Source organism: Phocoena sinus, chromosome 7 (assembly GCF_008692025.1).
Source record: "Phocoena sinus isolate mPhoSin1 chromosome 7, mPhoSin1.pri, whole genome shotgun sequence".
NCBI lineage: Eukaryota > Metazoa > Chordata > Mammalia > Artiodactyla > Phocoenidae > Phocoena > Phocoena sinus.
Genome location: NC_045769.1, coordinates 3,105,573 through 3,130,889, shown reverse-complemented (window position 1 = coordinate 3,130,889; position 25,317 = coordinate 3,105,573). Strand labels below are relative to the sequence as shown.

Here is a 25,317-nt window from a genome sequence, read left to right as displayed (position 1 = left end):
CTGGGCGCTTTCATAATCACTGTCATGTTTCAGATGAGACACGAGACACAGGGGCTCCATAACTTAGTCGTGATCCCACAGTAAGTGGCCGAGGCAAGAACTGAGCCAGACGGTTTAATTCCAGAGCCACCTAACCCCTTCCCTATGTGGTTTTCACAAAACCGGTAAGTAGCCATTGGACGGCCACCTGGGAGCTGGGGAGGGTGCAGGTGTCTACAGGCATTGCCCTGTGACAGTCAGGACAAAAGAAGCCTGTTCCCTGTGCCCTGCTCAGGGAGATGTGGTCATAAGGTTCCAGGTGGCAAGAAGCTCTAGAATTTGCTTATCTAGACCAGAATATTCAAACTGAAGACTCCCAGAAGGCGGTTTTATTAACTGGCTATCATTCTCATCTGTGGAGCTCTTAACTAAAATCATCTTTGCTTTCCACCATAGATTCCCTAAGTCCCGTACTTGTTTATGTCGAACAGCTTAAAATTATTTTTGCCAACTAGTTTATAGAATCAAGAACTGTAATGCACTGACGTATTTTAAAAGTGTTATAGCGAGAAAACAAGGTATTAAAGGTACGCACTTCAATCTTTGAAAATTATTCTTGCCAACCTAACGCTGCTATCCATCAAGGCCTGGCGCTGTGTTCCCGCTCACCAAAGTGGAAACCTGCTGTTTCTCCCGCAGAGGCCACTTTGGGTCTTTACTCGGCCTTGCTTTTCTGCTGTCCCTACTCTCTCCTAGGTTAGGACCTCGGTCCCTCAGAACCTTCTCTGTTCCCCACCCCGCTACGCCCCCCCGACACATACACCCTTCCTTCCAGAGCCCCCTGCCCTGAAGCCAGAGCGGGAAGGCGAGTGCACACGGGCCTTGCGCTAACGTGTTACCGAGGAGGAGGTGAGTGGGGCAGAGTGGGGAACTGGGGGACTGTAACATTTAAATGTATATTTGCGGTCTGTCGAGGATTTCGCTGGAGCCGCCTTTGCAGAGAATTAGGGGCGGGGAGGTGGTCTTTCTGAGAACGGCCTCCGAAAACGTGCCCCCAGGGTATGGGCAGGAAGGGCCCGGGGCCGCCTGGACGCAGGGTAGGAGGCCGGGCAGGACGCGGAAAGCTTCCAGGCGCCACAGGCAGCGGGCTGGGCCGGGGCAGGTTGGCATTCCGATGAAAATCTGCGTCGCTTCCTGCCCGTCGCTTCTGCTTCGGCCTGGCGAGGTCAGGAGACGTTTCGTTGCTTTGCATGTAGAACCGCTGAAGAACGAGCGACGCGAGTTCTGCGGCTGGAGGAGGCACGTGCTGGGCGGCCGGGGCCCCGTCCCGCCGCTGGACGCTCCTCTCCACGCCTTCCCCGCGCGGCGCCCGGCGGGGACCTCGGATCGGCCCCTGCCCCGCACGACCTCCCGCCGGATCCCTGGCCGGTGCAGCCCCCCGGCTCTGAGACGCCGCATCCGCGCCAAACCGCGTTCTTCTGGCGCCTATTGCGGAGGGGGAGGCAGGCGGGGCCGCACCCGGCCGTCGGATGCTTGCTCTTACCCCCGCGGGCCGCGCGGTGTGGTCGCCCTGGAAGCCGGCCCTTTCTCCGGGTGACGCGTTAGCTGGGTACCCCGACCAGCAGGTGCTGCGGGACTCGGGCGAGGTAATCGCGTCCGCAGAAGCTCACTTCGGCCTGAATTTGGAGAACACCTTGGGGCGGGAGCGCAGCACCGACGGCGAGGGGGCCGGGGGCGGGGTCTGAGGGGCAATCCGCCCCACCCCCGCGCGGGCCCCGCCCCGGGGGCCCCGCCCCGCTCTGGCTCCTCCACCAGAGGACCCCGCCCCTCGCGCAGAACCTTCCCCCGCGCAGGCTCCTCCCCGGGGCGACCCAGGCCACGCGCGGGCGGCTCCCCACTCCTCCCCGGTCTTCCGAGGCCTCTCAGCTCGCCCTCTCTCGGCGGGTGGGTGGGCGGCCGACGGGGGCTGTGGGCGGGGCCGGCTACGGTCTTTTTTCCCCACCGCCTTTCGGGTGGGGGGCGGAGGAGGGCTGGGTGATGATTAATAACCGCGCCGCTGGGGCGCGGGGAGGAGCGCTCGCTGAGAACGGGCCGGGCGGGGTGCGTGGTGGAGCGCGGGCGGGACGCTTGTGGGTGGAGGGCTGGGGGCGGCCCCAACTGCTCTTCTCCCGGGTGCCGCCACCCCAGGCTCGCGGGCTCCCGGGCTCCGCCACCTGTGCCCCGCCCCTGCGGCCGCACTCCGGCCCCGGAACCGCGGAGGCGCGACCCCGCCTTGGGAAGGGCGAGGTTCCTGTCCCGACGCGCGGATTTGTCTCCGGGCAGTAGCCCCGCCGTTCTCGGCATGTGGCTGCGCTGAGAGCCGGCCCGCTCGCGGATCCGGGGAGCCGGGCGTTGGCTCCCTTTCCCTGCTGTGTGAGAAGGTGGACCTGCAGCCGGCAGCATGACCAACCCTGCGGCCGCGCAGAACCAGGAAATTGACTGTCTGAGCCCAGAAGCTCAGAGACTGGTAAGAAGAAAACACGTTTTCGAAACTTTTGGTTCTGATTGCCAGTGTTTGGTCCTTATTGATGTTCTAGGAGCCAGGGGCAGGCGGCACCTTCCGCCGCAATCATCTGTGCCCGGGGAGGTGTGGGGCTGCCTCGCCTGGCCGGGGACCCCCTTAAACGAACGTCCCCACGCGAGCATGGGCCGGGGGGGGGGTCCTGCTCTCGGTTCAGTTCGCGGCTCGGTGTGCACTGCCCCCCCCCCCCCCTTGCGCCCTGGAAAGTACATTTCCCTGGGCAACGCCCCTCAGCAGAACGGAAAGGAACTTCGTCTGGTCCCCTCTGCCCGCAGTTACGGCCTTTTGACGGGCTCTGCCCAGCTGCGTGACTCGGCCGCAGATCCAGCCGAGGTGTGAGACCTGCGCGTGGTCTAGAGTTTCGCTCAGAACTGCTAGTTTGATGTTTTACAAAATACAGTACCTAGGAACTGGTGCCCAGAGGCGGTGCCCTCGCTCTGAGGCTGGCGCCCCCAGTGGCTGGGTGGCTTGGAGCACTTACCCTGCGCTGGACCTTAGAACCAATGCGTTGCACCTGGTTTCTCTAGTTCCCCCAAGGACCCCAGTTCCCAGATCCACTTTGACTGGTCTCCTGGGGTCGACGGGTCCGGAGGGGATCCTCCCTCTGGGGGATTTTGCAGTTAACCGGCTCAGCACCCAGCGTTGGAACCATGGATGTGGGAGTAGTTTGGCGTTAAAATCGGGCAGGGGGTGAGGTGGGGAAGGTTAGTAACTACCCCTTTTCATGTGGCTTGTGGTTGATGATGAATGGGAATATTTAAAGGTGAAAGGGCGTAGTTTGGAAAAGAAGCACATCATTAAGTTAGTACCGCAGACAGGGAGAGAGAGACCCTAGATTTCCACTTTATCCGGCCTGTGTGGAACCTTGATAAAAGGGTGAACCCCAAATAATCACTCCTTCAGCAGGTAGGAATTAATCACCTACTGAGTGTTTGTGGAGGATTCAAGATGAATAAGACTGCCCTGCCCTGAGCTTCCCGGTCAGCACCAGAGAGGGGTGTAGAAATAGATTCTGATGAATACACACTTGAAAGTTACACTCCTTGCTGAGGACAGGCGGGTGGATATTTTTAAGGTCCTCGTTAGTGTGCTCCTCTGACCTGACATAACATTCCACCCCTGGACCAGACCTTTGGAGCTGGTTCCTGTCCCTTAACCTACTTGGGAACCTACAGAGAGATCCTTGAATCACCATCAGGGAAGGGCCCTTGGAGGAAAGAAGGATGGGAATGCCGCTGAGAGATGCCCAAGCTCCCGAGGAGCCGCCTAGGCAAACCATAGATGGCAAGAACAGGCTGATGTTAATCCTGGGCAAGATTTGAGCTCAGAGGAATGAACTGCTGGGCAAGGAGAAGAAAAGAGTGACCATGGAGAACAGGATGTGAGGAAGGGAGCGCCAGGCCGTCAGAGGCAGGAGTAGAAATAACACCTGTCACCCGAAGGTGCTGGCTGCACGCTCTCATTAACCCTTAACTTAACCCTGGACTGGATCTGGTTGAGATGCATGCTTCACAGAGATGCTGCTGGAAGTTGGTGACAGGAGAGACGGGAACAGCTGCCGAGTGAGGAGGTGCTCGGTGGGCACAGCCCACCTCCTCCTACCCCGAGTTCCAGGATCCAGTAAGCTCTGAAAATCAGAAGTTGTTTCTCTTTTTTGTAAGTTGTCAGCAGGATTCATTTGGCAGTGATGGGAGGCTGTTCGCGGCCCCCAAGTCTCGTCTTATTGTAGGTATCTGTGCCAAGGTCCCCAGGTCCCATTTGGCTGGCTGATGGGAGGCTATTTTCAGTCTTTATTCTTCTCAGTGTGAATATTCGTACATTTCTCTGCAGCCCTGTTAAGGTTCTTGACTAAGGGCTGTTACTCTGGGTTGTTACAGAATATATGGTGTATGCATCTTGTTACCTTTCTAAAATCCAAAAATGTTGAATTCTGAAACACATTTGGTCCTAGGGGTTTTCAGTAATCAATTGTGAACTTGCTCAAGTAAATAGCAGCAAAAACTTTTTTAGAGTAGGACTGTGTTTTGAGGTTACTGGTTGAGAAGGAAACCGTTGGGCTTCCCTAGTGGCGCAGTGGTTGAGAGTCCGCCTGCCGATGCAGGGGACACGGGTTGGTGCCCCGGTCCGGGAGGATCCCACATGCCGCCGAGCGGCTGGGTCTGTGAGCCATGGCCGCTGAGCCTGCGCGTCCGGAGCCTGGGCTCCGCAACGGGAGAGGCCACAGCAGTGAGAGGCCCGCGTACCGCCAAAAAAAAAAAAGGAAAGGAAACCGTTGCTGAAGGACCAGTGGGGTGGGGTGGGATGTGTCAGAAGGAGTCGCCCAGCAGCCACCCTGGGCGGTAGTGTTCCAGCGGGAGAACGGTGGGCATTTCAGATTGGCTTGTGTTCTGTGCCCAGAGACCCTGTGTCCCGGGAACAGGGGTCACCAGGGGAGGAGGAGGGCCGGGGCCACCTGGGTGTGAGGCCAGAGCTGGGGTTGGCAGGAAGAGATGGACTTGTCCAGCTCCATCTCACGGGGCAAAGAAAAAAGCAGGATCCGAGCAGGAAGTCCAAGCTCCTTGCAGGAGAGGACAGTGTAGAAACCATGTTTCTTTATCTTTTGTAACTTCCCCATGTTCCTGCCGGGTTTTGTCACCTCTGGTAGTTTTCCACATACTGATTAGCACTAAGTCCTCACAGACGACCAGCCCCATTCTGAGAGAGGCTATCAGGGTAGAACGTGAACCCCCAAGTGTCATCTTACTGTAGGTACCAGTGCGCAGGTCCCCAGGTCCTGGTGGCGAGGGGACATGTGGATGAACGGGGGTGGGCGAACACAGTGCTGGGGGACCGACCCTGCTGGGCTGAACAGGAGACCTTTGAGCATTGGAATCATGGTTTGCTTTAGACGAATCATTTTCCCAAACAGGTAAGATATAAATACAGTAAGTTAGTTCTTTCCTCATAGTAGTAAGAGTGTCCCACTAGGGCAAAGATGGAGACTCAACTTCCCTTTTTCTTTAAGGGTTAGTTTCTGTTCAGCCTGAGCTGGTATCCAAGTAGTGGAAGCCTCCTTAGCAAACTTTTTGTAAACCCTGCCGTCTAAACTGCCACCTACAGTGAGCACAGGAAATCGAGTTATTTATAGCAGCTGAAGTGTTTTCAGGCAAAGTTGATTGGTGTATTACCTGATTAGAGTGAGGTTCTTATCTGGTTTCTACAGAATTATGAGGCCACGAGTTGGTGCGATGTGTTTGCCCCTCAAAAGGCAGCGTTCAAGAGGAAATTCTTATCCCTGAAAAATCAGGCTGTGTGACTCAGCAAGGGAAATGTGGTGTTGTTTTTTTTCCCGGAACCCACAGACTTTATTTATTTATTTATTTATTTATTTATTTATTAAACATCTTTATTGAAAGGAAATGTTTATGACTAGTTACTCATATGCCAGTGTTTCCAAAATATCTTATCATATTTAAAAGTTCTAATCTTGGAGCCCCGTTGGCCGTAAGGTTCGAAATGCTAACCTGTTAAGGCAGTAAGCCTGTGACATCTCACTATATGTTAGACGTGGGTCAGGGAGAAGAGGAACTTTTATTTACTTTACTGCTTTTACTCTGGGCCACCCAAGTTTTACTCTGTGTGTATGTGTGTTTTAAAGCAGCTTATTTCCATATTTTCATGGAATGGATTTACCAGAACTTTCATTATTCAGACAGTCTAGATAAAATTAAGTAAATGAACTTCTTCTGAGTTAAACAAAGCACTATTTTGACTACATCCAAGATTAAGTGGTTCAGAATTGCCATGTGCTTGATCGCATACCACCACTAAAATCCCCTTTCTGTGCCTCATGTATTCATTTGGGGGAGGGCCAGAGTTTCAAGTGGTTTTCTCCTTAATACTGTAACTTGACAACTTTAAAGCCATATAAATAGTTTTGTTTGGACGCTAAAGTACAACTACTCTAGCTGTAGTTTAAATGACTATAAGGAAGATTTACTTTTCGTTTTAACTAAATGTTTCATTTATATGTTTGTGTAATAGAGCTTATCAAAGCAACATCATTTCTTTTTTTTTTTTTTTTGTGGTACACGGGCCTCTCACTGCTGTGGGCTCTCCCGTCGCGTAGCACAGGCTCCGGACGCGCAGGCTCAGCGGCCATGGCTCCCGGGCCCAGCCGCTCCGTGGCACGTGGGATCTTCCCGGACCGGGGCACGAACCCGTATCCCCTGCATCGGCAGGCGGACTCAACCACTGCGCCACCAGGGAAGCCCCTAAAGCAACATCATTTCTGATCCTGACATCTGTTTTTATTATCTCTGGCCAGTGGGTGTGTAATCTTCCTGTGGGAAGAGAAATAGGAGTGGGCTTTTGTTGCGGGTGGGGAGTCTCCCCCTGCCTCCTCTGGCATTTCCCCAGTACTCTTTCTCCTGGTGAGTGCTTCAGCATGCTTGTCTTCTCCTGCTGCTTTCAACCTCCTGTGAGCTGAATTCACACTGTCGTCATAGAAGACACTGTGTAGGTAGTAACAGTAGGTAGCATCTCCCAAACCCCTGCCATGTCAGCCCTGTTAAGTGTTTTCTGTAGAAGTCTTCCCTCCCCCCTTGCATAACCTCAGCGGTGGTTTGGTTATTTCCACTTACACATAAAGAGAAAACGGGCTCAGAAAGTTCAGGGGACTTTCCCAAGGCCACACAGCCAGCAGGCAGTGGGGGCCAGTTCAGACCCAGCCCTGCTGGTTCAGAGCTGGTGCTGGTGATGTCACCACCATACACGATGCTCGGGCAGGGTCCGGCAGGCAGTCAGCGAGCATCATTGCTCTTGTCAGGCTCTCCTTTGCAGCCCTGGGGCCTCACAACCTCCGTATCAAGGCTGAAGGGTTTCTTTTTACTAAGGCAGCCTGTTAGGACACAAGACCTTGCTCCGGAGTTCATACTGAGAAGTCTTCATTTGATTAACGTTTCCTTTCTATTTCTGGTAGTTTTTCAGACAAAAGCACACTCAATGAACTGTATTTCTTCTAAGTAAGGAGAGGAATAGTAGAAATGACAGAGCTGCAGAAATTTTCATCCTTCTGTTTTTCATACTGTACCAGCTTTCTAGCTGTCACTTGTGTCAAGCCACGCCGGGAGCTGCTGGGCGCCAGCCTCATTCCTGCGTGCTGTACGGCTCCTACCACCATACAGACAGACAAGCTTGTTGAGGATGGAAATGACGCCTTCTGGCTCTTTCCTAGCTGGTGCCAGGAGAATCACTCGAGCATAGGAAAGGCCGTCAGTTGTTGTGTGCTGCCTACGCGGGAAAGTGTGGAGCTGCTGGAGGGTCCAGCCTTATTCTGAGAAGGAACAGTGTTAGTGTCTTGTGTCACCTTAAAGGTGTGGAGTTTGCAAGGAAGACCCTGAGTGGAGCAGGTGAAGTGAAGGGTATGGAGCCCAGAGGCATTGGCTGGAGGGAACCTGTCACCTGGAGAGCTGCACAGGTGAGGCCAGGCTGCTCTTACCTGTCACCCGTCGGTCCTGTCGGTCACACACGAGGTTATTTGTGGCCATCATGCCCTTGCTTTTTACTCCAATATGTTGAAGGAAGTGTGAACATCACTCATCTCAGAAAAACATTTTAAATGTATTAACAACAAGAGAATTTATTCGCATGGAAGGTACTGTGCACGGTTTTTAGTCATCAGCTTGGTCGTTGTTAAGCCAAAGATTGTGCTGTGAAGTTTGAATAGGTAAATGTTATCAGTCTGCTGTCGATAAAGGAACGTGAATAATTTTGTTCCTGATTAAAATGTTTGTTATTCTGGTATGTTTCTCTGAGAAGCAAAGTCAGGAGATTTCCAGTAGCAAAATGGGGAAAGACAACTCCATGGACAGTCTCAGGGTGCAAAGAATTCAACCCAGTGTAGAGACATAGCATTTCAGAGGCAAAGGGAGCACCCAGAGATCACGTCACCTGGTCCCCTTGCCCCCGGTATTGAGGGCTAGTGTTCAAAAGTGATGCAGTTTGTCCAAGTTCACATAATGGGTCAGCAACAGAGCCAGCGCTGGTAGCTTGGTCTCGAGACCCCTCTCTGGACAGTCTCTGTCTTCGGAAACTCAGGGCCCCGCTGAGAACACCACAGTCACAGCCGCGAGAGGTAGCTTTTCCACCTGGTCCCCCACGAGCCAGCCCCTCACAAGCAGTGATGTAAAGTGGCCTTGCGAGGTAAAGGCTTCTTTGAAGGTTGCTGTTCTATCATAAAATTCCGTGATCATTTTACAGTCCATAACTCATCTGATTTGATTTTGATGGAAACATAGTGTTTTAAATAACCAGTTAAACTTTAGTCCTTAACTTTATGTCCTCCAGATCGTCAAGTAAAATTAATAACGTGTCTTGTTTATTTTGTGGCTTAAGCACTGGCCCCCAGACCTGTGTCCTGAACCTGTGCCTAGGCTGTTTCAACAAGCATGGCTGTGCAGTAGAGGGGTTCATCCCCCTCATCCCAGCCTGAAGTTTTAAAACTGTGGTTTGCAGCTCTGTCAGACCCAGTGCCCCTTTTTTATAACAAGTTTTTAACATCCTTATTACTAACCTGAAATGAAGTTCCTAGGTGGTAAAATCTTCCTTCACACATAATTTCAGGTCAATATAATGTTTTAGCTGTAACATTAAAAAGAAATAAAACGAAAGTAAATTGCAGTGACAGAATGTGAATATTGAGAGTAACTCTTGGGAAGGTTCTGAACAAAGCCATGTATGATCTTCCCTTGATTTCCACGCAGATTGCATTCCTGGAATATTCAGTGTATGTTAAAACTACTCAGAATGTATTTTGAATTTATAAGTGAGTTGGAATGAATTTGTAGGTCAGAAAGTTATAATGTGGTTTTTCTATCTGCCTGAGTAGCCAATGGGGAAGTTCCTCATTGTGTGGGCCTGTCTGAGTACAGGATGGTTGGCATACCACGCCCTGCCCCTAAATGCCATTAGTCCCCTCCTCCAGTCACTGTGACTTCCCAACACCACCCCCCCCCAGCAGTTCCAGAATGCCCTCTAAAGCGTTGGCACTTCCCCCATTGACAACTGTCATCCCAAAGTGCCTTCTTCTCTGTGGCCATCATAATTGCAGTCATGGCTGTAAAGAGCAGGCCCCCTCGTGGGGGAACTTACCGTGATTGCCTGAGCGAGGGGTTTGGAAAGGTGAGATGTTGAGAGTGGAGTAAAATGCATGTGGCAGCTGAGGGACACGGGGGCCGTGGACACATGTGGTACAGAGGCCAGGATCGCCACTGTTTCTGAGCTGCCAGCTGGTATATGCTCCCTCTCCTGTTCCTGCCTGTGCAGGAGAACACATTGCCCAGTCTGCTTGGTTGCTTTGAACAGCAAACTATTTTTAGAATCTACTGCATATGAGGAATTGGGGGTTTACATAGAAAACAAAAGTTGGTAGCGGTTGCCACTTCCTGTAGCAAAGTTAGCTCCGGAAAATAATAAAGATCAGAGAGGAAATAAATAAAATAGAGATTAAAAAATAGAAAAGATCAATAAAACCAAGAGCTGGTTTTTTAAAAAGATAAACAAGATGAACAAACCTCTAGGCAGGCTCACCAAGAAGAAAAGAGGGAGGACCCAAATAAACAAAATAAGAAATGAAAGAGAAGAAATAACAACTGAGACCACAGAAATACAAAGAATTGTAAGAGAATACTATGAACAGTTATGTGCCAACGAACTGGACAACCTAGAAGACATGGACAAGTTTCTAGAAACATACAGCCTGCCAAAACTGAGTCAGGAAGAAACAGCTAATTTGAACAGACTGATTACTAGAAGTGAAATAGGATCTGTAATTTAAAAAAAAAAAAAAACAAAAAACAACCTCCCTGCAAACAAAAGTCCAGGACTAGATGGCTTCACTTGGGAATTCTACCAAATATACAAGGAGGAACTTATTATAGGTATCCTTCTCAAACTATTCCAAAAAAATTGAAAGGAAGAGGGAACACTCCCAAATTCATTCTATGAAGCCACCACCACCCTGACACCAAAACCAGACAAAGACACTACAAAAAAACCAAAATTGCAGGCCAATATCTTTGATGAATATAGATGCAAAAATCCTCAACAAAATATTAGCAAACTAAATACAACAATACATAAAAAAGATCATACACATCATCAAGTCGGATTCATTCCAGGGTGGCAAGGATGGTTCAACATTCACATATCCATCAGTGTGATGCACCACATCGACTAAAGGAAAGACGGAAGCCACGTGATCATCTCAGTAGATGCAGAAGAAGCATATGACAAAACTCAACATTCCATTCACGACAGAAACTCTCACCAAAGTGCTTATAGAGGGGACATATCTCAACATAATAAAAGCCATTTACGACAGACCCACAGCCAACATAATACTCAGTAGTGAAAAGCTGAAAGCCTTCCAGCTAAATTCAGGAAAAAGATAAGGATGCCCACTCTCACCACTTCTATTCAACATAGTATTGGAAGTCCTAGTCATAGCAACCAGACAAGAAAAAGAAATACAAGGTATCCGAATTGGAAGGGAAGAGGTAAAATTGTCACTATTTGTAGATTAGATGATACTCTGTATAGAGAACCCTAAAGTCTCCACACAGAAACTGTTAGAACTAATAAATGAATTCAGCAAGGCAGCAGGATACAAGATTAATATACAGAAATCTGCTGCATTTCTTTACACTAATAAGGAAGTATCAGGAAGATAAAGTAAAAAAAAATCTTGTTTAAAATCACGTCAAAAAAAATACCTAGGAGTAAACTTAACCAAGGTGATAATAAAAGTTATCTGCCGGGGCTTCCCTGGTGGCGCAGTGGTTGGGAGTCCGCCTGCCGATGCAGGGGACGCGGGTTTGTGCCCTGGTCCGGGAAGATCCCACGTGCCACGGAGCGGCTGGGCCCGTGAGCCACAGCTGCTGAGCCTGCGCGTCCGGAGCCTGTGCGCCGCAACGGGAGAGGCCACAGCAGTGAGAGGCCCGCGTACGGCAAAAAAAAAAAAAAAAAAAATTATCTGCTGAAAATTATAAAATGTTGATTAAGGAAACTGAAGATGATTCAAAGAAATGGAAAGATATCCCATGCTCTTGGACTGGAAGAATTAATATTGTTAAAATGGTCATACTACCCAAAGCAATCTACAGATTTAATGCAATCCCTATCAAAATACCCATGACACAACACCCATAGAACTAGAACAAATAATCCTAAAATTTATATGGAATCAAAGAAGGCCCAGAATTGCCAGAGCACTTCTGAGGAAAACGAACAAAGCTGGAGGCATAACCTTAACCAGACTTCAGACAGTACTACAAAACGACAGTAATCAGAACAGCGTGATATTGGCACAAAAACAAACATAGACCAATGGAACAGAATAGAGAGCCCATAAATAAGCCCACACACTTACGGTCAATTAATCTACAACAGAGGAGGCAAGAATATACAGTGGAGAAAAGACAGTCTCTTCAACAAGTGGTGCTGGGAAAACTGGACAGCTGCATGTAAATCAGTGAAATTAGAACACTCCCTCACACCATATACAAAAATAAACTCAAAATGGTTTAAAGACTTAAATATAAGACACGACACCATAAAACTCCTAGAAGAGAACATAGGCAAAATATTCTCTGACAAATTATAGCGAAATTTTCTTAGATCTCCCAAAAGCAGTCTCCCAAGGCAAAAGAAATAAAAGCAAAAATAAACAAATGGGAACTAATTAAACTTAAAAGCTTTTGCACAGCAAAGGAAACCATAAACAAAAGACAACCTACGGACTGGGAGAAAATACATGCAAAGGATGCGACTGACAAGGGCTTAATATCCAAAATATACACACAGCTCATACAACTCAATAAAACAAACAACCCAACCAAACTATGGACAGAAGACCTAAATAGACATTTCTTCAAAGAAGACATACAGATGGCCAACAGGCATGTGAAAAGGTGCTCAACATCGCTAATTATTAGAGAAATGCAAATTAAAAGCACTATGGGGTATCACCTCACACCAGCCAGAACTGCCATCATTAAAAAGTCTACAAATAGTAAATGCTGGGGGAGGTGTGGAGAAAGGGGAGCCCTCCTGCACTGCCGGTGGGGATGTAAGTTGGTGCAGCCACTATGAAGGTTCCTTTAAAAACCAAAAATAGGGAAGGGCCACAACAGTGAGAGGCCCGCGTACTGAAAATAAACAAAAAAAACCAAAAATAGAGTTGTCATATGATCCAGCAATCCCACTCCTGGGCATATATCCAGAAAAGACAAAAACTCTAATTCAGAAAGATACATGCACCCCACTGTTCATAGCATCGCTATTTACAGTAGCCAAGATATGAAGCAACCTAAATGTCCGTGGACAGAGGAATGGATAGAAGAGGTGGTGTATATACACAATGGAATATTACTCAGCCATAAAAAAGAATGAAATAATGCCATTTGCAGCAACATGGAGGGACCTAGATATTGTCATACTTAGTGAAGTCAGACAGAGAAAGACAAATACCATATGATGTCACTTATATGTGGAATCTAATAATAATACAAATGAATCCATGTACAAAACAGAAACAGACTCACAGACTTAAAAAGCAAACTTATGGTTACCAAAAGGGAAAGGGAGGGAGGGAGGGAGGGAGGGAGAACAAATGAGGAGTTTGGGATTAACAGATACTAACTACTGTATATAAGATAGATAAGCAACAAGGATATATCTTACAGCACAGGGCATTATATTTAATATCTTGTAATAACCTATAATAGAATATGATATGAAAAAAATAACTGAATCACTTTGCTGTATACCTGAAACTAACACAACATTGTAACTCAGTTCTACTTCAAGAAAAAAAGGGAAAAAAAAAGGCAAGTCAGGAAAGGGATTCTGTATCACAGCCTCATGGTTCCTTTGCAGTCTGCAGCGTGTTGTAAATCACTTTAACACGGGGCTGTGTGTGTTCACCAGCGACTCTGAGATTTCAGCCTTGCCCAACAGGAGCTGTAGTCCTTCCTCATTCCCAGGAACAGTCACACGTGGAGACAGAGGGCCCCTGCTTGTTTCTGAACAGAACCGGTTCTTTGTCACACTGCAGGCTTCAACTGCGTGATATTCCTATTATATTCACATGAGTGAACCTTAACTACATCCTTTAACTTTTCCCAAGAGGTCATAAACTACAGTGGTAACATATCACGTGGCCTGAAGAAAATTCTGCCATCACAGAGCGTTAGGGTCACTGATCCGCACGTCAGTAATGAGCAGTAAGTCTCCCCAGGCTCTGCGGGGCCGACGGGGAGCGGCTCCCAGAGCATCATCTCGGTGCCTTTCCAGACTCCAGGGCTTTCTCCTAGGTGGAGGAAATGACGAAGCAGCTCAGGCCCATTTCTCAAGAGTCGTCCTAGAGTTAACAGCTCATAAACCCCGTCCAGCTTCCATGTAGAATTCTGGAACCCCAGGAGAATTTAAGAACAGAATAAGAACTTTTTCTGGGACTGCGGGGTGAGAGGTCTTGGCATATAGAATTCCACACCATGCTTGAATCCCAGGAAAGCTTCGAAGCTCAGGAAGTATGCAGACAGAGTCGGGACTCCAGAAGTCGTGTGGGGCTTTTTAGAAAGCTGCTGAGACTACGTCCTGGGCACCTCTGTCCTCTCCAAACAGGCAGGACTTTGGTTCCACCAATGTTTATCGCGTTTCTGCTTTTCGAAGACCATGATGTGGGGTTGAACGGGTAGGAGCCACAAAAGGATACAGATACTATCAGAGCTCTTAGAGCCCCCGATGTCACTGGAATTGGGGTGCAGGGTACTGGGGGCGGTGTGTGGTTGCTGCACCCTCGGGCAGTGTCCACGACTGCTTACAAAACCTCCAGCACAGACAGGAGGTCAGGGAGGAAGGAAGCTGTGCAGGGGCCGGGCTCGGAGGGAAGGACACGCCTCACCCAGGGCTTTCTCCTCCCATCCTGGTGCATAACTTCTCTTTTAGTTTTGTTCAGTCCCCAGGCCAAGCAGGGGGCTGCCCCTGGGTTCCCTGACCCTGAAGAAACGAGCAGCCGTTGTCTCTGGATGACAGTTTTATTGCAGCTGGGAGTTTCTGGTGCTCCAAGCAGGAGTCCCGTCAGGGTCACTGGTAGAAGAGGCGTGCGTCTGTTTATCCGCTGACTTTTGTGTCCCGCTCTGGTAGAAGCCACTTCTGCTCTGTGGTCCGATCTAGAACTAGAGCTGATCAAGCCCTCGGCCCAGTGCAGAGACCCATCACCAAAGTAACTCCTGTTTTTTGCCAGTGACGTTTTCACATAACCCTCCAGCCTTTCCCCAGCCCAGCCCGGGTCTGGGCCGCCGAGAGGGGGCATTTCAGAGAGAAGCATCACTTTGGTTGTCTACCTCCTCAACCAGCCTGTGCGCCCCTGTGGCCGGGCCCTTGGCCGGTGGCCTCCGAGCTTCCGCCCCTGGACCTGCAGGGTGCCGTAGGGCTGGTGTCCCAGACCCTGGCTGGGCGCGCCTGGCTGTTTTTAGCCGTTTGTTTAGGAGGCCCTGGGGCTCGGACTTGTGCTTCTTTGTGTGTTTTTAGCATCTCTCAGACCATACATATCACCTTAGTGTCAGAGCTTTGTCTGATTTATCTCTGGTAAAATTAAACGTAAAAGTGGAACTTTGGAATCAAGGGTTCAGCATTTTAGGATTATTAGGAGCCAACTTTGGTGATAAAAGGAATCTTCTCTTCCCAACCATCTCCACCATCAAAGCGTGCCTTGCTTGAAAGCCCCGTGTCTGTAAAGCTCTGTTTATGAGGTGCCAGGTCAGGACGGTAGGATCCTGGGGGACTGTGTCCCCTGTGAGGGGGCTGGGACTCTGGCGTTCGTTCCCCACCAACACTGGGCGGTCCTGAGAAAGCCAGGGAGCCTGCATCTCGTCAGAGGAGGCCCGGCTGGGTCAGCTCCTCCCTAATCCTGGAGGTGCGCGGGAACAGGGAGGGGGGCCCGATGGTGAGGGCTGGGGGGCAACACTGCAAGGGTTTTGAGCGATGGTGCCAGGCGACCTTCTCGCAGCAGTGAGCTTGGCCTTGGTGCTTCTTCATTTCTTTCCTTCCCTCTCTTTCTCTCCCTTTCAGCCTCTGCTCCCTTCCCCCACCCCCCCCTTCCTTCCTTCAAAAAATGTTTGCTATTTATTATGAAAAACGTCAAACATAACCGAAGCGGAGATGGGATAACAGAAAGCAGAGGTCGTCGCACTGGGGGGAGCAGCCAGCTCCCTAGGGGCGGGTTGAAGCCCAGACTGGCCGCACCCGAGGCCCTGACTCAGCGGGTCTTGGGTGGGGCTGGAGACTCTGCATCTTTCACAAGCCCCAGAGGCTGCCGCTGGGGCACAAGGGTCCCCCCTTCCTGCCACCAGCCCCACAGCTGCCAGCCTACGGCCACTTTCCCCACCTGAACGAGGTCGTATCACGTCATCCTTGAATGTCTCAGCGTGTATCTCAGCAAAGATGCTCTTGGGCCAGAAAAGGAGGATTTGGTGTCCGGAGCTACACCTGTTCCAGAGCCCCTTTCGAGGACGGTGGGCTGAGGGACGAGCAGCTGGACCGGACCGGCCACCAAGCTCTGGGTGGGAGTGCGGCCCTGCCAGCGTCGTGCGGTCACAGCGAGCAGGCCGGGGGCTAGTAGCCAGCGGAAGACCCACTGACCTTGACCTCCAGTGGGAGCTGAAGGACGACGGCTGACAGCCATCGCGGGCGTGGGGAGGGGGAGCCTGGGAAGTCTCATTTCCCAAACCTTGCTTTACAGGCCTGTGCAGTTTATCGTTTGTACCCTAAATGCCATAGGTCCGTCTCCTTGGCCCCATCCTTCGGCCACCGTCGTCTCCCTTGAGGTTGGGAGCACGGCGGGGAGGGGGTCAGGGTGGAGAAATGCCCCACCTCCGAGGCCGGAGCCGTCAGCAGACCGTGTGCCCGGCTTCGGGTTTGGGTGAGTGGCATCCAACGTGGCGCGGGCTGGCTCCTGGGGCCGCGTGGGCCTCCTTGGGACCCTGGGCACCTGACGTTCCCTCCAGGGCCCTCTCGCCTCTCCGCCCGGCTTCGTCCGCCCCCCCGCCCCCGCCCCGCTCAGAAGCAGCCTCTCCGTACTTCCCGGGTCTCATGCCGCCCTCCCCACCCCACCCTGGTCCCCACATTCAGCCAGAGCCACGTTTCTAAAGTGAAAGTCAGACCCCGCTGTGCTCTGCCTTCTTCAGACCCGTCAGTGGTTCCGCGTTCCTTCAACATGAGGTTCCAGGTAGCAGGGCTGAGGCTAGCGCAGGCAGCCGGGCCCTCGGGACTCCGCCGCCCCGTCCTGGCCCCTTGCCGCCCGCCCCCTCGCCTGGCCTTCTCCTCTTTGCCCCTCGGCGTTGGCTTCGGGCCCCCGTCCTCCAGGACGCCTTCCCGACACCCGGACGGGTTACGTTCTCCTCCAGAGCAGCCCCAGCACGGTTTCTCACCCACCGTAGCACTTGTCACTTGTACATGGTCCCCGAGAGCTTTGTGTGCACCCCCTGAGACTGGGGCCCCAGACTGCACGTTGAAAGTCCTTCCCCTGCAGTCTCGGCAGTGCTGCGAGGCCTGGGCTGGAGTGCTGGTGGCCAGGAAGCTGCAGTCCCCTACAGGCAGGGGACAGAAAGTGAAAGTGTGCATTTGGAGGCTCAAACAGTGTGACCTGGCTGTGACCTCAAGCGTGTGAGTTTATATTTTACAAAAGCGTCAGTCCACAACGGATTTGTCCTGCATCACCGAAGCCCTGGCCGGGGGCACATCGACCCCTGGAACTGCTCGGTTGATGGTTGGCAACTGGAGGGCAGGGCTGGGCCTCCCTGGAAATTTTGGGGGGAATGAACTCGTGCCTGCAGGTCACCAGGGTGGACCATCGCCATTTTGTACTTCCTGTTCATTGAACGACTGATCTTATCAAACATTTCCCCTGATGCTGTCTTAAATGAGCATCATGGGTGATGCTCTGTGTCTGGCTGTTTTGTGTTCTTGGCAGTGTCGGCATTTTAGAGTGAATTGTGTTGTCAAAGCTCCGTGCGGTTTTTCTTTTAGGCATCTCAGGTTGTGTTGGAGTTATTCTGCTGATACTGGTTTTGTGCTAACGAAGTTGGCTGTGCATAGGTTTTGTGCCCCTTCAGACGTTGGCTTGTGTATCTGTTAGCTTTTAGCCAGAGTCCCAGAAGCAAGCATGGTTGTTACCACTTCCTGTGTTATGAGAGCCTTGTTCTCCACATATGAGTCATATAAGAATCCTGTGAGATGGAGGTGCTTCACATGGCGGTGACTGCAAGCATTTGAAACTGTACTGAATTATTTATCTCCTTTCCACATTCTAATCTAAGGTGAAGCTTGACCATACCGATCTGTCTTCAGGGTTGGCTAGCTCGTGTCCTCACAGGGAGCTTGTCCTGTAGCTTGATTCATTCATGTGGTCCCTTTGTCAACCCAAGCCCAGGTCCCTCAGGTCGGGGGTTGTTCTCATGGACAGGACAGACATGCTGGGTGGACGTGAGGACCAGAGAGGAGGTGGGCCATGACGGGAGCCCTTTGCTGGTGGGTAGAGGCCCACCAGAGTAGCTGGGGTCTGATAGGACATGATTTTGGAGGCCTGCCAGTCTGGTGGGGAGGCCGTCTCAGGTGGCAGGGACCACCTGCTCAGAGAGGTGGTCTCTTCGAGGATCTTTGCTCCGGTCCCAAGAGGAGTTCGAGCAGAGGAGGGGGCTGGCCGGACAGGCTGGGGAGGAGGTGGGCTTGCAGGGGCTCGGGCTCCTTAGTCACAGAGGCACCGACGCTGTGTGAGCAGGAATCATCCCAGACCTCACCACCTCATGTCAGTCGTCTGCTGATGCAGGACAGATACCCACAAATGTGGCAGCTTAGAGCAACACACGCTGATTATCTCACAGTTCCCGTGGGTCAGGAGTTTGGGCACAGCCTACTGGGTCCCTCTGCTCAGGGTCTCCCGAGGCTGCAGTCAAGGTCTCGGCCAGGCTGCATCCGTTCTGGAGCTCAGAGTCCTGTTCCCAGCTCACGTGGTTGTTGGTGGCATTCACGTCCTGCTGTTGCGGGACTGAGGTCCCATTTTCCTGCTGGCTGTCAGCTGGGCTGCTCTCATTCTTTGTCGTGCGACCCCTCACAGGCCCTCTCGCACGTGGCAGCTTGCTTTTGCGAGGCCGGCAGGAGTCTGTCTGACCTCCAGGCCCATTTTTCCAGGGCTCACCTGATGAGGTCAGGCCCACCCTGGAGCTCTGTTTTGATGAACTCAAAGTCAGCTGACGAGGGACCTTCATTACTAGTGCATTTCTCTTTGCAGTATAATGTAACGCAGTCACAGGAGTGACATCTGTCATACTCACCGTTCTGGCCACACTCAAGGGGAGAGGCGAATGTAGAGCATGTACAGCAGTGACGGGAATCTCGGAGACCATCCTAGAATCCTGCCTGCCACATGCCTCTCTCCCCTGTCCCCCTCTGGCAGCCCCTCCTGCTTCCAGCCTCTTTCTCACGTTCTCACTCCTCCACCCGCCTCTTCTTCCTCCATGCCCTCCCTTCTCTTTTCCTAAATCCCCTCGCTGTTCCTCACCGCCCCCTCCCCAAGCTGATGGGCTGTGGCTGCCTGGTCCACACCGGCTTAGAACCTGGGCCAACAGCCAGGGAGCCCAGGAAGGGCTGGAGAGGCAGCTGCGCTCAGCGTGGACGCAGACCTCTTGCTGGCCCGTTGATGAGGCTATAGGTAGTCAGTGTACCCAGATGTCAGTCTATCAAACCTTCCCCTCCCCTCCCCTCCTCTCCCCTCCGTTTTGGCTGGATCTTTTTATAGACCCTGAGCGAGTGGCTCATCACACAGTGTAACACGGTTTAGAAAATTGAAAATGGCAGTGAGGTATCGAAGTTCTGATGCAGTTGTGATTTTTGACATCCTTGATTTGAAGGACCTGGGCTTGGGTTGATAAGGAAACCACATGGGGCTTCCCTGGTGGCGCAGTGGTTGGGAGTCTGCCTGCCGATGCGGGGGACGTGGGTTCGTGCCCCGGTCCAGGAGGATCCCGCATGCCGCGGAGCGGCTGGGCCCGTGAGCCATGGCCGCTGGGCCTGCGCGTCCGGAGCCTGTGCTCCACGGCGGGAGAGGCCGCGGTGGTGAGAGGCCCGCGTACCGCAAAAAAGAAAAAAAAAAAGAAAAAAAAAAAGAAACCGCGTGAACGAAGAGGGTTATAGAATAAATTCCTTATGAGGACGTTAGCTAGCTAATCTTTGACAGATCAGCTGTGGTCAATTTTCAACTTAGATTAGAACTTAGAAGACTAATTTGTAGTTCTGTGTAATATAATTGTGGGGTGAGGGCGAGGGACGTCCTTGACATGAGGAGCCACGGTCCTGGTGGGAGCCTGCGGTACAGGGTGCCTGGCCTTTGGGAAGAAACTGGACAACAGGACATTTGGACCACCTCACTGCTTGCTGGCCCCAGTGACCACATCAGAAGCACGTGGCCGTCTCCAAAGGCCCCGTTTTGAGATGACCTGGGGAACAGCGAAAGCTGTCAGAACTGTTGGGAGAATCACAAGTGTATTCCCATAAAAAATTAAGTGGAACTGCTGGTGGGAATGTGAATTGGTTCAGCCACTGTGGAGAACAGTATGGAGGTTCCTTAAAAAACTACAAATAGAATTACCATATGACCCAGCAATCCCACTACTTGGCATATACCCTGAGAAAACCAAAATTCAAAAAGAGTCATGTACCAAAATGTTCATTGCAGCTCTATTTACAATAGCCAGGACATGGAAACAACCTAAGCGCCCATCATCGGATGAATGGATAAAGAAGATGTGGCACATATACACAATGGAATATTACTCAGCCTTAAAAAGAAATGAAATTGAGCTATTTGTAATGAGATGGATAGACCTAGAGTCTGTCATACAGAGTGAAGTAAGTCAGAAAGAAAAAGACAAATACCGTATGCTAACACATATATATGGAATTTAAGGGAAAAAAATGTCATGAAGAACCTAGGGGTAAGATAGGAATAAAGACGCAGACCTACTGGAGAACGGACTTGAGGGTATGGGGAGGGGGAGGGGTGAGTTTTGACAGGGCGAGAGAGAGTCATGGACATATACACACTAACAAACGTAGTAAGGTAGATAGCTGGGGGGAAGCAGCCGCAAGGCACAGGGATATTAGCTCGGTGCTTTGTGACAGCCTGGAAGGGTGGGATGGGGAGAGTGGGAGGGAGGGAGACGCAAGAGGGAAGACATATGGGAACATATGTATATGTATAGCTGATTCACTTTGTTATAAAGCAGAAACTAACACACCATTGTAAAGCAATTATACCCCAATAAAGATGTTAAAAAAAAAAAAAAAATTAAGTGGAAAAAGGATGGATCTGTTTGACACCAGAAAGCCTGGATCCTGGTCCCCTTGCACCGTTCACCTCACTGGGCCGTCGTATCACCTGCGATAATGAATAAGCTCGAGATTTGTAGAATGAGAAACGGGGCTCAGGTGCCAGGTCCGACGACGTTGGTTGGTCCTGGTCAGGCGTCTTAGATGCTCTTGAGTAGAATAGGGCAAATCAGCTGCAAGTTGACAGGTAGTTAAATGGAGCCAGATTTTGTTTTAATGTAACAGCTGGAACCACTCTGCTCTGGTGGAAGATGTCTTGCTTGAGAAAAGATGGGCTTCCCAGGGCTCAGGTGCTGAAGGGGCAGCTGGGGGGCAGCGGGGAGTAGTGAGGGGCGACTGGACAGGAGTTCTGGGAAGCAGGGGCAGAGTCTCAGCCCTGTGACCTTGGACAGGTCTGGTGGCGTCTCCGGGCCTCTGCTTCCTGGTCTGTAAAGGGAGGGGTTCAACCAGTGACCTGGGGTCTTGTCCAGCTCTAGGGCTTTGCTCCGTGCACTCATCTGTCATCGCTCCAGAGGAAGGCAGACCGCCCAGCCCTGCCACTTATGGGCTGTGTGACCGTGGGCGCCCTACCCTCTCTGTGCCCTAGTTCCCTTATCTATTAACTGGGTGTGGTAACACCATCTCCGCAGTAGGGCTGTTACGAGGAGTCCATGGCATAATATACACGAAGCCCTCAGAAGAGCACCCGTTGGCATTTAGTAAGGGGTCAATAAAAGGGAACAGTCGTGACTACTGTAACTATGGTGACTGTGATTCCTGGACCCTTTGAACGCCTACAAGTCTGTGTTACTATTTATTAACCTCTGAACAAGTGCATCATGGTTAACCGTGTCCTGGCCAGGAGCCGCTGGTCTGTCTCCTAATGCCGTCCCCGGTCTGTTGCAGGCGGAGGCCAGGCTGGCGGCAAAGCGCACGGCACGAGCAGAGGCCCGGGAGATCCGGATGAAGGAGCTGGAGCGACAGCACAAGGAGGTAAGGCGGGGCTCCTCCTCGGTTCTCGCGGGAGGGTTCCTTCCAGGCAGAGCCGGCCGCACGGGGGCACCTGCCCCTCTGCTGTTGCTCTCGGTTTGAAGGCACCTGTGCCTGTGACTTTGGTTCGAGGTCAGGCCCGGGCATGGCATAGCATACAGATGCCAGGTGGCCCATCCTGGACACTCAACCTGTCGCATCCTGGGACGAGCCTGCGCACAGAGCACGTGCCCACGTGGATCTCCCCGGCCCAGCCTTCTGGCCAGGAGCCACGCGGTGCTGGCTGCGGACTTGAGGTTCTAGCTGTTGAGCTAGGATGCCCGTCCTCTGAATTAACATGTGAAAGCAGAACAGGTTATTATTTATTTAGGCTAAGCAGTCTCGTTTAAAATGCTTCCCCTGTGGTTTTTTACACTTTTTCATAGGTTTCACGAGGCCTGAGGCCCATGTGTGATACAGAGAACAGAATACACACTGGATGAAATAACCAGGATAGAAACTGCCCTCCTGGGAAGGTGGACAGTGATGTGTTTACACACCTGTTAATGCTGTTTGCTACTTTCGTTCACCACCTTGAGCCGCAGCCAGAAGCCACGTGGGCAGCGTGAGGGCTCTTTCACTCGCAGTTCAAGGGGTGGGCTTCCCTGGGACCTTGAAGCCCATGCAGCGCACGAGCGAGTCCCTCTCCACGGTCTCCGCCTTCTCCCGTGGGCCTCGGCCTCGCGGGGTCTGGGGAGCAGCCGTGCCAGGCCCACCGGCGGCTCTGCTTGTTTGAAGATTTGAATGTATTGTGTTGGAGAGGCGGCCAGCTGCTTTCCCCAGGGATGATTTTCGTACTCAGAGTCTGGTTTGGTTCAGGTAGCCAAATTTTCAAAGTCGAACCGGTGTCTTAAAACTTGTGAGGTTTCAGATAAAAGTCTGGATTTCCAGTTTCTCCTAAAACCACTGCAGCTTCTGCCAGGTCCCCAAGGTCACGTTCCCCATAGAGGCGAGGTGCTCACTGTTGTTCCCTGCGGGGTTTGCCACTCCGCGTGGAGTGTGTACTCGGGGCGAGGGGCGTGGCCAGGCTTGAACTTGAGGAGGAAACCTCTCCCACGTGGCTCCCAGAATCTGTTGAAGGTTACTAGAAACTCAAGCCCAGGGGGTTAGTTAGGAGAGTCATACCTGGGTCCTGATGACGGGAGGGCGGGGGCCCCGGAGTGATGGGGATGGAGGGGACATGTCCCTGAGAGAAAGGCCACACAACACGCCGGCGGTGATGTTGGGAAGTGGCCCGAGCAGAGGGGCAGCCACACCTCGACCGTATTTTAGGCATCACTTGGGGGTGTGAAGAAGAAATACTTCTATGGGGAGAAGTATTTGGACTGGAAGGTGGAGAAAACGGACAGGTGTTGTTGTTTTGTAGACCTTTGTCACTTAACCTGTCTGAGACATTGTCACCTGGGCTTTAGGAATCACCCTGACAGCAGCCAACAGCCGGGCACCAGACTCTGACATAAAGAGTCCTCGTTGGAGGCCACCTAATGGAATAGTTCTCTTAGCCTGGACTGGTTTTTAAGTTAGAGATTTGATTGATTGATTGGTTGGTTGATTGAGCCGAGCTGTGTGGCTTGCGAGATGTCGGTTCCCTGACCAGGGATCAAACCCGGGCCCCAGCAGTGGACCGCCAGGGAACTCCCTAAGTTAGAGATTTTAAATAGCAAATTGATTTTTCAAACTGCCTGGCATCAATGTGTGTTTAGAATATTCCTGTCCATTCAGTAGCTACTTGCAAAGCCCCCGTGTGTAGGACACTGCCAGCCCCTCCCCTCTGCTTTGGAAACCAACTGGCAGGGAAGCTCGGGGGTTAATGCAGTGGCTTCATCACAGTTTGCGAGGTGAGGCTGCGTTCTCCAGCGCCAGCAGAGGCTCATTCGTTCATCTGCTTCCCCTGCTTCCCCTCCACCCCCCAGTCTTTTTCATATTAAGGCCTTAAAAGAGCTGTAAGAAGAATTTTTCAAAATACATTGTTGCCCCTCCAGGTTTTGCCACATTTGACTGAGTGGCCGCCTGGTAGTGTTTCTGGTGGCCTGTGGCTGTCCCCTCCGCTCTGTTGTTGGAGCTGGACCACTGGACTCGGGAAAGATGACCTTGAACCTGTCAGGGGGCCTGCCTTTGGTTTTCTTGGTGGTGTTATCAATGATAATCATTTTATCATTTGTCTCACAAGTGAGAGAAAGTTACTCTCACAAAGGTAAAATTTCTACAAACTCAAGTCCAAAATGAATTGCATTGTATATACATACATATCTATCTTCCAAATTATAATATATTCTAGCCTTAATTGTGGGCAGAATTGAATTAAATATATAGTTGATAACAAAAGCAGCCTGTTACAGAGTTCTTTGGCAGGAGTTCTTGATTTAGAAAATGAAAGTTAAGAGGAATTCGGCTAAGTAAGAAACCATTTATTTGAAGGGCCTCCTTTCAAAGCAAAGCACCCTTTTCCCCCTTGGAGTCAAAGAAAGTCCCCCCCCATTGCATTTAATCCTGCAGAGTGATCTGCTAACTCCTGCACTTCAGTTGCAGTATTTCAAGTCGCAAAACTGCAGTTGCCACCCAAAGATGGGAAACTAAGTCAGGGCCATTTAATCTTGGTATCATTAAATGGGCATTGGACGTCGGTGGGGGGAGGGTGTGGTCGTGTGGAGGGTCCCCCCGCCGCCCGCCACGCCAGGCACAGCCCTGCCCCTCACAGCAGCCTCACCACAGGCCCTGGGAGCCCCACTGTGCTCTCAGGACAGGGACTGAAGTATCCTGGCCTGGCAGGAGCTGAGATTCAAGCCCAGCTCCTGTGCACGGTGGCCTGCCCTGGGGTGTCTGGTGCCTGCTAAGGACCTCGGGCTTTGCGGAGAAAATTTGATTAAAACCTGGGAAATCCGATTAAAAAGGCCACAGTTTGCCTCACTCGGTCAGACACACAGTGTCGTTGGTTAGTAGATGGCATTAGAATCTTGAAATTCTTTTTTTTTTAATTTCTTTTATTGAAGTATAGTTGACTTACAGTGTTGTGTTAGTTTTTGCTGTACAGCAAAGTGATTTGGTTACACATATACAAACATTTTTTCATATTCTTTTCCCTTATGGTTTATCCCAGGATATTGAATGTAGTTCCTTGTTGTTTATCCATTCTCTGTATAATAGTTTGCATTGAAATTCTTTATTCTTGCGGTAAAGACACTTGGGTGGTTCACAGGGAAGAAAATGTTTTGTCGTGATTCAAGTTCCGTGGAAGGTCTCGCACAAAAACAGTTAGCTAATTGGGTGCCCTCAGCATTCAGCCACCGCGGAGATGCTTTCAGATATGGGAACACGTTTCCAGGGACCTTTCTCAGGATCAGGCC

At 51.1% G+C, this 25,317-nt stretch overlaps 1 protein-coding gene across 14 annotated transcripts in view; it reads left to right on the top strand.

Annotated features, from left to right (window-relative positions):
• LRRFIP1 (LRR binding FLII interacting protein 1) overlaps positions 1-25,317 on the top strand; it is a 144,424-nt gene that overhangs the window by 55,326 nt on the left and 63,781 nt on the right. For 8 of the 14 annotated variants that reach the window (XR_004350703.1, XR_004350699.1, XR_004350700.1 and 5 more), the window contains exon 2: positions 21,851-21,937. Coding sequence is in view for 3 of the 14 variants with exons in the window: in XM_032637271.1 (XP_032493162.1) it covers positions 21,851-21,937 (87 nt within the window). In the remaining 11 variants the exon portion in view is untranslated. Of the gene's footprint in view, positions 1-1,951; positions 2,486-21,850; positions 21,938-25,317 lie in introns of those variants that run through there. The other 6 variants (XM_032637272.1, XR_004350695.1, XR_004350697.1 and 3 more) reach the window with 6 other exon arrangements.